The sequence below is a fragment of the Rhinatrema bivittatum genome, chromosome 16 (assembly GCF_901001135.1).
Source record: "Rhinatrema bivittatum chromosome 16, aRhiBiv1.1, whole genome shotgun sequence".
NCBI classification, from domain to species: domain Eukaryota; kingdom Metazoa; phylum Chordata; class Amphibia; order Gymnophiona; family Rhinatrematidae; genus Rhinatrema; species Rhinatrema bivittatum.
The window spans coordinates 63,547,720-63,560,419 of NC_042630.1; the positions used below are offsets into that span (position 1 = coordinate 63,547,720).

At 44.3% G+C, this 12,700-nt stretch overlaps 1 protein-coding gene across 1 annotated transcript; it reads left to right on the plus strand.

Annotated features, from left to right (window-relative positions):
* The first annotated feature begins 5,384 nt into the window (after nucleotides 1-5,384).
* Nucleotides 5,385-6,311, plus strand: LOC115077780 (olfactory receptor 1038-like). Its single transcript, XM_029580065.1, has one exon. It carries the CDS (start codon nucleotides 5,385-5,387, stop codon nucleotides 6,309-6,311), a length of 927 nt encoding a protein of 308 aa, XP_029435925.1.
* The last annotated feature ends 6,389 nt before the right edge of the window (nucleotides 6,312-12,700 follow it).

A 12,700-nucleotide genomic window follows, 5' to 3' on the forward strand; every position in this document is an offset into this window, starting at 1 on the left:
GGGCGGGGGAGGTAGGGGAAGGGAAGGGAAGGTGGTGTGGGGGAGGTAAGGAAGTTCCCTCTGAGGCCGTTCCGATTTCAATCAAGTAAGCTGACAGACAGACAGCATCCAATTTCTGAGCGGCCTGGGAGGGAACGGGGGAAGGCAGCGTGTCTTGGCGCACAATTGTGCACCCCTTTGCGCGTGCCGACCCCCGATTTTATAAATGCGTGCAACTGCAATAAAATCGGGCGTACATTTGTGCACGTCGGGTAGCGTGCACACATGTATGCCCATGCGCAGGTTTTAAAATCCTCCCCATTATATACAACATATTTAGAAGAGACTTTTAGGCCATCATAAGCTTTCTTTATTTTATTCGTATGTCATATGACAAAGTACAACACTTTGAAACATAAACTGATAAGCACTATAATATATAGATAGACAGACAGAAAAAAGAAAAGAAAAACATTTCCAGAAGAAAAGATTACCAAGGAACACCAAATGCCTGAACAAAACAAAGGTTCCAGTAACATAATTACTCAAGACGTTGGATTCAAAGGGGGCACAGGAGAAGAAGTTGTCACTCTTCTAACATTAATGAATGCCTTGAGCGGATCTGGCGAGAAGAAGGCTTAAGAGTTATTTTAATATTTCACATAACACTTGCAAGGGTGGCGTACTAAAAACAACCCTCCCAAAGCTATTGCATTCTGCTGAAGGGCACGCAAAGCTCTTCTTTTTTCTTGTGTTATTTAACACAATTCAGGATACTCTCTAACAGAATGTCCATGAAATGAAACATTCATATTTTTTTAAATAAGTAGAGATAGCCCTGCCCAAAGCAACCAACAACATCACCTGCTCAATCTCTTTAACCTCAGAAGTTTCTAAAAACGGAGTCAAATTCAAAACTAAAGAGGCAGCAAAAGCCTGTGCATTATGAGGATCAATCAAAGATGAGAAGAAGATTTTAGTGACGGGAAGTTAGCATCCTGAGAGATATGAAGACAGACCAATAGATATATTTTAAAGATAACAAGAAGTGTTTCCCCCAAAATTTATGGAAAGTTTAAGAATCTAAGATTATCGCTTTGAAATATTCTCCAGAGCTTCAACTCTATGAGATAAAATAGTTTGATCCTGAATCATCTTTTCTATCCCCATCTTCTCTATCCCCAGACTTAAAAAAGGCTCCCCAATCCCCTAGTCGGACCACAGGTTGATCTCTACAACTCTGAAGCTCATCCAACCCATCCTCCTGCCATCACAAAAAAACCCACAGTCCAATTCAGGAAGTTATGCAACCCAGAAACACTTAGCCCGCATCTATCCACTGCATTAGACAAACTAGATCTCACTGATGCTAATTCAGCCACATCCTCCTGGATCAAAATAACTAAGAAAGTAGCAGACCTTATGTGCCCTTTAACTACTAAAGCCCTCCACTCTAATTCGAACAACAGGAAACCCTGGTACACCCCCTCAACTAAAAACCCTGAAACAAGAGCTTAGAAGATTGGAACATGCACGGCGTAAAAATCCTTCCCATCAAACCTGGGAACTTACAAATCTCTCATGCACCGCTACCGGATATCCATCCTCCAAACAAAAGAAGGATTTTTTTCTCACAGAAAATCCACCACTTCATCTTCGATCCTAAAGCTTTATTCTCTCTCGTCTCGTCTCTTACCAAATCTTCCCCCATGACCATCCCGGACGATCAAGCGGCCAGCAAAGCCTCAGAGTTAGCCACATACTTCAAGAAAAAAATCACCGATCTGATCAGACCTTTAAATACCAATAACGTTCCTCTTCCTCCATCAACCTACTCTTCACATATTCAATAAAACTCAAGTCTGGAAACCTTCAAATCGACTTCCTCCTTAGAGATTGAATCAGTCCTAAAGAAGCTCAAACCTGCCTCGTACCCCACAGATGCTATCCCCTCCAACTTACTCATCGCCATCTCAAAAACCGTCTCCATACCAATCGCCAACATCATTAATTGCTCACTATTGCAAGGCTTAGTTCCTGACCCTTTGAAACTCGCAATTCTAAAACCACTTCTGAAAAAACCCAACCTGTCTCCAGACGACCCTGCCAACTATCGTCCGATTGCTAAACTCCCTTTCATTTCCAAAATCTTAGAAAAAATAGTTAATAAGCAACTTTCGGAGTACTTAGTCGACAACAAAATATTAGCCCCCTCTCAGTTCGGCTTCCGAAAAGCCCGAAGTACAGAAGCTCTCTTAATTTCTCTAACAGAGACTATACTTTTGAATCTTGATAAAAAACAACCCAGTCTACTCATTCTCCTCGATCTATCAGCCGCATTTAACACGGTGAACCACTCAACACTCCTGGATCGGCTATCTGACATCGGCATCAAAGGCACTGCTTTCAGCTGGTTCAAGTCTTTTCTACATAACAGATTTTACAAGGTCAGAATCAACAATAACGAATCTCACCCCGTCTGCTCTTCTCTGGGAGTCCCTCAAGGCTCATCCTTATCCCCCACCCTCTTCAACATTTATCTTTTACCGCTCTGCCAGCTCCTCTCCAAACTAAAATTAACTCACTACATCTACGCAGACGATGTGCAAATATTCATCCTGGTTACCGAATCTCTACAAAAAACACTAGAATTCTGGAACAACTGCCTCCAAGCCATCAACAACCTGCTCATGAGCCTTAACTTAATCCTTAATTCCAATAAAACTGAAATACTACTCGTCTCACAGGACGGTAGCTATGCAATGTCTAACATACTCCCCTCTAGTCAACCATCCTTTGCTTCCCAAGTTAGAAACCTTGGAGTCATCATGGACAATCAACTAAACCTAAAGAGATTTATCAATAACACCACTAAGGATGGCTTCTATAAATTGCAAGTCCTAAAATGGCTCAAACTGCTCCTCCACTTCCAAGACTACCGTTCAGTCCTCCAAGTAATCATTTTCTCAAAAATTGACTGTTGTAATTCTCTTCTACTCGGTCTCCCAGCTAACACCATAAAACCCTTAGAAATGCTTCAAAACGCCTCAGCCAGGATTCTGACTAAAACCAACAAAAGAAATCATATTACCCCCATCTTGAGAAACCTACACTGGCTCCCAATCAAGTTTAGAATCACGTCCAAAGTAGTAACAATCATATACAAATCCATTCACAAGCTCATTCCACTGGAACTCAATATTCCTTTTCGACCACACATACCATCCAGACCGGTAAGAGCAGCTTATAGAGATATTCTCCTCGCCCCACCCATCAAAACCTCTTTAAATAAACAAACTCTATCCACAGCGGGCCCCACGCAATGGAACTCTCTACCTCCAGAACTCCGGCAGGAACTATGCCCGTTCACCTTTAAAAAGAGACTCAAAACTTGGCTATTCGAACAAGCTTTTAATTTATGCCAATAATTCCATATTACCTCACCTTACGTTCCTACAAGCTATTCTATTAGATTCCATCAGATTATATTTCAGTTTAGCGTTCCAACTCTGCAGTGAACCAATCCAAATATGTGCTCTATGTACCGGGACTTTAACTATTCCAGTACTCACCTAGATATTTAGCCAGGTTAGTCTTAGCTCCACTATAGAATCTTACTTCATTATTTATTCATTGTACGTTATTCCCCAGTTCCTTTTGATCCAAGTTTATCTCCCTTATTCAATGTAATCACATTCTTACATGCTTGTTAATGTTCTAATGTAAACCGAAGTGATATGTAACTTTGCTACATGAATTTCGGTATATAAAAATGTTAAATAAATAAATACATACATACATACATACATAAATCAAGTTTGACTGAATACCATGTATCTTCTCTATATCTTGCTTGATTGAAACAATTTTTAAACTTTGCTCCACAACTTTAGAATCAAGAATGGAGATTTGAGGCTGAATTTTATCAATGAGAGAAATTTTAAGTTATGAGGCAAGCAAAATGTGACCAAACTTTGCTATTAAGACCCAAAGAGAATCCAAAGCTATGGCCGCCATCTTACCAAAGAGTTGGGAAATCTCCTCTGGACTCTGTCCTTCTGAAGTCGTGCAAATGTGACCAGCTTCAACCAAAGCTGGCCCTGTGACTCCATCACCATCAAAAATATGTCAAAGGATGTCCACCATCCGCAGGGATTCCACAGACAAATTGCCAGCTGGTAAGGAGAGAACTAATCCTTCCTGGGCCTCCTCCAACAAATTGGCAGAAACATGGACTTCATGCTGCTCCTTTGAGGCCCCCTGGAAGGCATCAGATGTCAAAATCAGTGATGCATCTTAATGATGGGGCTGAAGGAAACTTCCTCCCCTCGAGAGTCCAGTGTTCCTCTGCTAGCACTTGCAACAGGGATTTTACCACCCAATAAAAATGGAACTGAAGATACAAAGTTGATTATCGAAAACTGTTCAGTGAGTTGAGGCGTCTCAGAGGGAAAATCCTTCACTATCTTTCTGTTTCAGTGGCACAATTGTGGCAAATTTCAGAAGAATCAGGACAGCTTACACATGGCATTTTCAGGTGGCCATCTTATAAGCTTTCTTCATCTGTCATTTATCTGTGCAATACAATTTGAAGAGAAAACAAATCATGGTTGGTTGTGTGACTCATTTGCAGTGCTGCATACTAACATGCAAAGAACTTGGGTTCAATTCCAGATATGTTCTTCTAATCCCCTGGCAGTTGGGATATAGTAAATGCAGTGTTTACTGACCATGGGGGGGGGGGGCAGGGGAGGGGAGAGGGAATTCATGTCATCATACATCAGTGACATCAGTAGTGGATTTAGCACCCATGATCACAGAGTTAAAGAAGGAACCCTGATGCATGACCTCCCATCCAGGGCCTCTCACTGTGATAACTGAGCTAACTGATTTAGGACAGAAATTAGGATGGGGAAAAAAATCAGGAATAGCAACTGATGGCTCATGCTGATGGATCTATATTTTTGGGACCTGCCAGGTACTTGTGAACCAGATTGGACACTGTGAGAGGCAATATGCTAGTCTTGATGGACCTCTAATCTGATCCAGCATGGCATTTCTTATCCTCTTAATGTCTTTTGATTGAAGCCTGGTTCCAATTGAGCTGACAGTTCAAAGAAGCAGGAAGAGATGGCTGGATAAAAGAACAAAAACAGACAAAGGAAAAGAGTCAAAGTAGATGCTGTTGAATAAAAAATTGAATGGGAAGATTATAATTCAGTTTACTGGGGAAACACATATGTGTGGTTTCAAGTGGGCATTGAATGGAAAAAACAGCTACAATAACCACTGATATAAATGTCGTACAATAAACAATTCACAAATTGCAAAAGAGATATTAATTTTAGTTACAGTGTCTATTTATGTCTTTCCTTATATCCCAACAGTTTACAAATACTGAGACAATGGAGGAGAATAAGACTTTGGCTGATGGATTCCTTCTTCTGGGTTTCTCGAGACATTCTCCCCAGCCATTCCTCACTTTTATAATGGTTTTGCTGGCTTTCCTTATCTCTGTGCTGGGAAACCTTGGGTTTTTAACTCTGATGTGCTCTGACCATCGTCTCCACAAACCCATGTACTTCTTCCTCAGTAACCTGTCCTTCTTAGATATCTGTAACACCTCAGTCACACTCTCTACATTGCTGGAAAGTCTCTTAAAAGAGAAAACATTTATTTCCTTCTCTCTGTGTATGACACAGCTTTGCTTTTTCTTGATTTTCATAAGTACAGAATTCTTCCTTCTCACAGCCATGGCCTATGATCGCTACGTGGCAATTTGCAGACCCTTACATTACACAGTCATGATGAATAAAAGGATCTGTATCTTGCTGGTAGCCACCTCATGGATAACTGGCTGCCTGGATATACTTCCTATGGAGATTTTAATATCTCGGTTCTCCTATTGTGGTGCCAATGAGATTAACCATTTCTTCTGTGACCCAAATTCAATGATGAAACTCTCCTGTAGTGATACCCACAATCTTGAAGCCTTAATACTTATTGAAGCGGTATTGTTTGCCCTCATTCCCTTTATACTGACCCTGGCATCCTACACCTTTATCATTGCAGCCATCCTGAGAATCCATTCTACACAAGGGAGACTCAAGGCCTTCTCCACCTGCTCCTCCCACCTCACAGTCGTTATTCTCTTCTATGGGACTCTTATCTCTATCTACATGAGGCCAAATTCAATGTCTTCACCAGACTCGGACAAATTCTTCTCCTTACTGTACACCACTTTGATTCCAGTACTGAATCCTATTATTTATACTCTGAGAAACAAAGAAGTAAAAAATGCCCTCAGAAAAGTAGGAGGTAGAAAATATTAAGGTAACACAAAAAAATATTTTTCATTGCTATCTGACACTCCACCTTTACCAGCTAACTCTCTGCTAGTATTTATTTTAAAAGAATAAAATTAAAGTTCCAGCTTTTTATTGTAACTTTGTTGTGTTCTGTTTTATTTTAAAATAATGACAAAAAACATCCTTAATGAACCAGTGTTTTCTCAAACAAAGGAAGAAATTTTCAATATAAGCCTATCCGTGGGAGGGGACTCAACACCGATGGTGCCATTAGAGAAATGATAGACGCTGTGGGGCTGGAATCACTCAGGCTTGCTCTGTTCCAATCTCCTTTCCCCAGGGCCAGGATTCTTTGTTTGTGGGGGGAAAGAAAGTCTCTTTCAGGACCCAGAGCGACAGGAGTAACTCTTTACGCTTTCCTTTCCTGGGAGAGGAATTCATGTCCTCACTGTGGGTGCTGTAGATGCCAAAGAAATACACTTGAGTCACTGGATTAGTGTCCAAAATTAAAGTCTTTACCGATGGGTAATTATATGAATTATGGCTAAATAAACAGACCTTAGCACCACAGACTTTCTCTTTGGTTACAGTTATTTCCCTCGATCTGCGCAGGGGAATCAGTTACCAGGGCAAAGGAAGATGCACACTCCAGGGCTCAGAAAAATGAAGTTCCCAAGTAGGGGCTTTCTGCCTGATGTCTAACTGCATTGCCTCTTACATCACCATGTGGGATGTGCTGCCTGATGCCTGCCTGCCATACCCCTTAAACAAGCATAAGGACCTGACTGTCATGACCCCTGATACGACAACAAGGTACTGCCTGCCATGCTAGATAGATGTATCCGGCAAAGTTAACTAGCCGCTCAGTGGTTGAATTTCAGCCCCAGGGGCTACTGTTTTGCCCTACCATTTTGTGGTCTAAAATCACATACCCTGACAGGTGTTGCGATTCGGCTTGTGGCCGGAGCCACAAGCTGCCTCCTACCTTCTTCGGCCAGCCGGCCCGCCCCCCAATGTCATCTTGCCGGCACACGCAGGAGCCCGTGCCAGGGTTTCCCTATTGCAACAGAAGGCCACCATCGTGCCAATGCGGCAGGAGCCGCGCCGGGCCTCTCCCTCGCAGCATGAAGCCGTGCCAGTCTTTCATCCGCAGCCCTGAGGCCGCCATACTCCCTGTAGGCCTGGAGGCCCTGCTCTTCAGAGGCAACAGCCGCCCGCCATGCTCCATTGCAACAGGAGGCCATCAACACCATCTTCAGTGGCATGGAGCCGCTGCCCACGCCATCCTCAACAGGCCTGAGGCCTACTCTGAAGCGGCATGGACACTGCCTTGCTCCGCCTCCCATGTCAGGGTCTGCACAGCCCACCTCCGGCTCCTCCCTGCTTCAGCATCAGTGTCTGCAGGGCCGCTGTCCAGAGTCCTGCAGACCTCCTTTTTCTGCTCCTTCTAGGGGCAGGCCCGCATCTTCCGGCCTGAGTTAAAGGGCTAGTAGGGAGTAGTCCCTCTAGCTCCTCCTGTGAGCTCCTTCCTGGGGCATTGTCCTTCAAGCCCTACAAAAGAGCTTTCTTTGCCACTTCAACCTGCCTTCCACAAGGAGAAAATTCCTTCTCCAGGATACCTCATCTTCCTGCTCTCCCTCTTGGGATCCCAATCCATTCCTGGTCTCTTCTTGATGTTTCCGTTCCAGTCCCCTGATGTTCTGTTCTAGTCCTGATGTTCCTCTGTCTCGTCTTCATGTTCTGATGTCTGTCCTGTCCAGATGTCTTCAAGCTCCACCATGATCCTTCCTTGTGTGGTCTGCAACCAGCCCGGCTGGTCTGTGTAGAGCACGTTGCAGCCCAGTGGTCCGCAACCACCCCCGTTGGGGTTTTTAGGGATCTGGTGGGTCTTCCCCATCAAGTGGAGCCAAAGATCACCTTGTCCTTTATCACCTCCAAAGTCTGGAGTCTTCAAGATGACTTGCTCGCTCTTCCCCGCCGCTCATAACTGAGTGTCCTGGGAGTCCGAATAGGATGTCCGGAGCCTTCGCTGAGGAAGCCTGATGTTTTCACCTGTTCCAGATGCTTTGGTTCTGGATTCAGCTCCTAGCTTACTTCCATCCTCAGTCCAACTTCTCTGGCCTGTTTCGCCAGGCCTACAAAGCTCAGTCAAAGATGGAGGTTGCTACAGGTGTCACTCGGATTCCTTCTCATGCTGAGTTTTAGCCTGCTTTTAACCTCATCTCGTCCAAGTCTGATCTTCAGTCTTCGTTTCTCCTGATCTTCAGTTCCTGGTTCTTGTCTTTGTCTGACCTTCAGTTCCACATCCATCCTGTGCCAGATGTCTCTTTCTGTTCTTGACCTCTGTCCAACCTGCTGCTTCTTGCCGTTACCCAGCAGCAAGTCCGAAAGGGCTTGGAGTGGTCGGAAGACCACGCAGAGACCAAACCTTGTGTAGTTGGTCTCACTGAGGCTGCGCAGGTCGGCAGGGGTTTGGGTTGCTCCATTCCCAGACATGGGTTGTCTCTCCACAGGGGCATACAACACTCATCCCACGCTGGGGAGTGCCCCCCTGGTGCTCTCTCCCATCACAGTGCAACAACAGGATTGCCAGGTTTGCTAACTTTATTTTGCTATGAAAAAAAACGCTTAAGCCTTTTGAACAACACCAGCAGGCATGTACTGTCCAAATATGAGTGTCAGTTGTTATTGAATAAATGTGTATATGAGAAAAAGGGTGAATGAAGATTTAAATGCATGGAAAAATATATAGAAATATGTATCCAATAAAGAATATCCATTAATTAATCTCAGTGATATAATACTGTGAAATTCTCTATTCAGAGACGCTGACTTCAGTTTCAAGTTACAGTTACAGTAGGGATGTGATTTGGCCGAACCTTTTGGTTCAGCCTTTGTTATCGGCCTGCCGTGGGAAATTTCATTTTCCCGCAGTTCGAGCTGATTTTTTTCGGCCATCCAGATTTTCCTGAAATTTCAGGGAAAGCCACTTTGTTTTTCAGAGTGGTTGAACCAGGACACATACACATCCCTAGGTTACAGTGTGATTCAGCACACTCAAACATAATTGAGATGAATCAGTATTCAAAACAGACTATAGAAAAAACATCTTTAGAAGATCTTTTTTTTTCTCCAATCAATTTTTTTAAAATGACAAACTATATTACTTTATCTAAGTAGTGTTTTAACTCCCATTCACAAGGGATCTGAAGAACTATATCCTTTGACCTACTATGTCACAGGGGCTACCGGTGCCATTGGTAAGCCCCTGTCACATGGCCATCTGCACCATCTTGTGCTCCGACCATGTGACAGTGGCTGACCAATGGCACCGGTAGCCCCTGTGACATAGTAAGGGCAAAGGCTATCGGCGCCATTTTGATTACTGTCAGCCAACAGCCCGAGTGCAGGAGATCTCTCCTGGACCCCCACTGGACTACCGGGACTTTTGGCAAGTCTTGGGGGACCCTCCTGACCCCCACAAGACTTGCCAAAAGTCCAGCGGGGGTCTGGGAGCGACCTCCTGCATGCCGGCCATCGGATGCCAGTATTCAAGATGGCGCCACTCGCCTTTGCCCTCACTATGTCACAGAGGCTGTCTGCTGCCAGTGGTCCATCTAGCCTGCCCAGTAAGCTTATAGTAGTATCTGCTGTGCTGTGTAGGTTATCCCCATGCTTATCAGTTTCTCAGACCATTAAAGTGAAGGCCCTTGTCCAAACCATTTTTAAAAGTAGACACACTAATAGCTTTCACCATATCCGCTGCAATTAATTCCAGAGCTTGATGTTGCATTGAGTAAAAAAATATGTTCTCTTATTAGTAAGTTTATTGTGTGTCCCTTGATCTTTGTTTTTTTCAAAAAAGATTAAACAACTGTTAAGAAAGTGGACACTGAGTCTGAGACGGAGTTGTTAGCTACCTGCAGGGAGGAGCCCTATCGGTTCTCGTCATCGGTAGCTGGATCTGGCAGATACAGAGACCCAACCAGAACATCACCAATACCAACACTCGTTCCCTTCAGGTTGAGCCCTTGGGTGCTGAGGCTGGCTCGAATTAGGAGTGGATCTCCAGAGAAGAGCAACTCCATGATGAAGCAAGCTGATGAGAAGGATGATCCAGAAGTCAGGGAAGGTGGCAATCTAGGAGAATCTCTAACCATTACAAGAATCAGGGCAGGCAGCAATCCAGAGTCTGTAACCATTCCAAGACAGGAAGCAATCCAAAGTCCAAATTGTTCCAAGGGTCAGGGTAGGCAGCAATCCAAAATGTAATCCAGTTGAAACCAAAACCAGAGAGGCAATCCAGGAAAAGACAGCAACAGACAACAATAGACTCTCAAGGAGGAAGACATGTTGCTGAGGTGAGGTATAGCAGGCAGGAGCAGCCTTAAACAGGCAGAAGTACTGACATCATCAGAACGAAACACGGGAATCTTTCCCACTGTTGTCCCTTTAAGAATAGTAAAGAGGTGCACGCTCACCTAGGAAGATCCATACATTCTAGCCCTCTTAGATATCTCAGCAGCTTTCGATACGGTGAACCACAAAATCTTAATATCACGCTTAGCAGAGATAGGCATTTCAAACACAGCCCTATCATGGTTCTCCTCTTACCTTGACCACAGAAAGTATTTATTCAAACTCGATAAATCCGAATCTACACACATTCCTCTATCACAAGGCGTACCCCAGGGCTCCTCCCTTTCCTCCACCCTCTTTAACATCTATCTACTCCATCTTTGCCATCTACTATCTAAACTGGGACTAAAATTCTTCTTGTACGCTGACGACGTACAAATACTTATCCCCATCCAAAAATCCCTCAACGAAACCCTGCACTTCTGGGAGACATGCCTTGCATCTATCAACTCCCTCCTTTCCAACCTACACCTTGCACTCATTACCTCAAAAACTGAAATCCTTATTATTACTAATCAACCCAGCTTTTCCATCCACCAAATGCATCAAAACACTTCACAAAATCTCACGCATCCGCCCACTGTCAGAGATCTAGGAGTCTCCCTAGATACACAACTAAGCTTCAAATCCCACATCAAATCGCTCCTAAAAGGGGGCTTCTATAAACTCCAAACCCTCAAAAAACTGAAGCCTCTCCTCCACGCACATGACTTCCGTACTGTTATGCAAACCACCATACTATCAAGACTTGATTATTGCAACTCACTGCTAATAGGCCTTCCTGCCTCCACAATCAAACCCCTCCAAATCTTACAAAACGCCATGGCTCGCATCCTTTCAAACTCAAGAAAGACTGATCATATTACTCCCATACTACAAGACCTCCACTGGCTCCCAATCACCTATCGCTCTCAATACAAAACACTCACTATCATACATAACACGCTATACAAAAATAATTCCCCATGGATCGAAGATATGCCACACTTCCGCCAGGCCAACCGCCCTACCAGAAACTCCCTTGCTGGCACCCTCCACACCCCTTCACTCAAAATTGCTCACCTCACAACTACCAGAGAGAGATCCTTCTCCATTGCCGGCCCCACCCTCTGGAACTGCCTCCCCGCCGAGCTCCGACTAGAACCATCACTTAATCAATTCTAAAAAGGAATCAAGACCTGGTTATTTAAACAGGCCTATCCCAACTCTTCACAATCCTAGTTCTGTGACTTCTCCGCAACACTATTATTTCCCCTACCCCTGTACAGTTTCCCCCTGCCCCCCCCCACACACCTCCCCCCTACCCACCTTCACCACCCCACCATCCAATAAGCAGCTTCCTTTTTACAGTTACCACCTCACCTTCCCACCGCTACCCACAGCTCCCTTGTACAGCTCCACCCCCTCCCCCCTCCTCCTCCCCCTCATACTATACCCCCTCCTCCCTGCCTTTTGTACAATAACATATAATGATCGCCTTATACCGTGTACAGCACCCCCTCCCACCCTACACCACCTTACCCTGTATCCCCCTTTCCTATTACTGCCCCCTTGCATTCCCCTGCCGCCTATCGCATCTCTCATCCCCTCCTCCTCCTCCTCCCCTATGCGCTTCACCCCCCACCCCCACCCTATCCCTCGCACTGTCTCCTCTTGTACATAATTAATTTTGTCTAATTTTGTCTAATATTGTCTAATTTTGTCTAATATGGTTTATTATATGTAATCTCGATTTTTAACTGTGACGCGCGTTGGCTCTACAGTAAAGTTAACTTACCTTTTTAACTATCTATCCTTCCTCCACCTATCATTGTAATTTCCTTTCTCAGTTAACTGTAAACCGACATGATGTTTTTTACGAATGCCGGTATATAAAAGTTATAAATAAATAAATAAATAAATAAATAAGATGCCGGCAAGGTTGAGATTCAGCATCCTGAGCAGCAGCCATGAGCCATGGAGAGGTTTGGCACTGTGTCGGCTTTCTGCCGTTG

Excerpts from the sequence above, each read along its gene's own strand:
- LOC115077780 (XM_029580065.1), top strand. The coding sequence starts at position 5,385 with ATGGAGGAGAATAAGACTTTGGCTGATGGATTCCTTCTTCTGGGTTTC.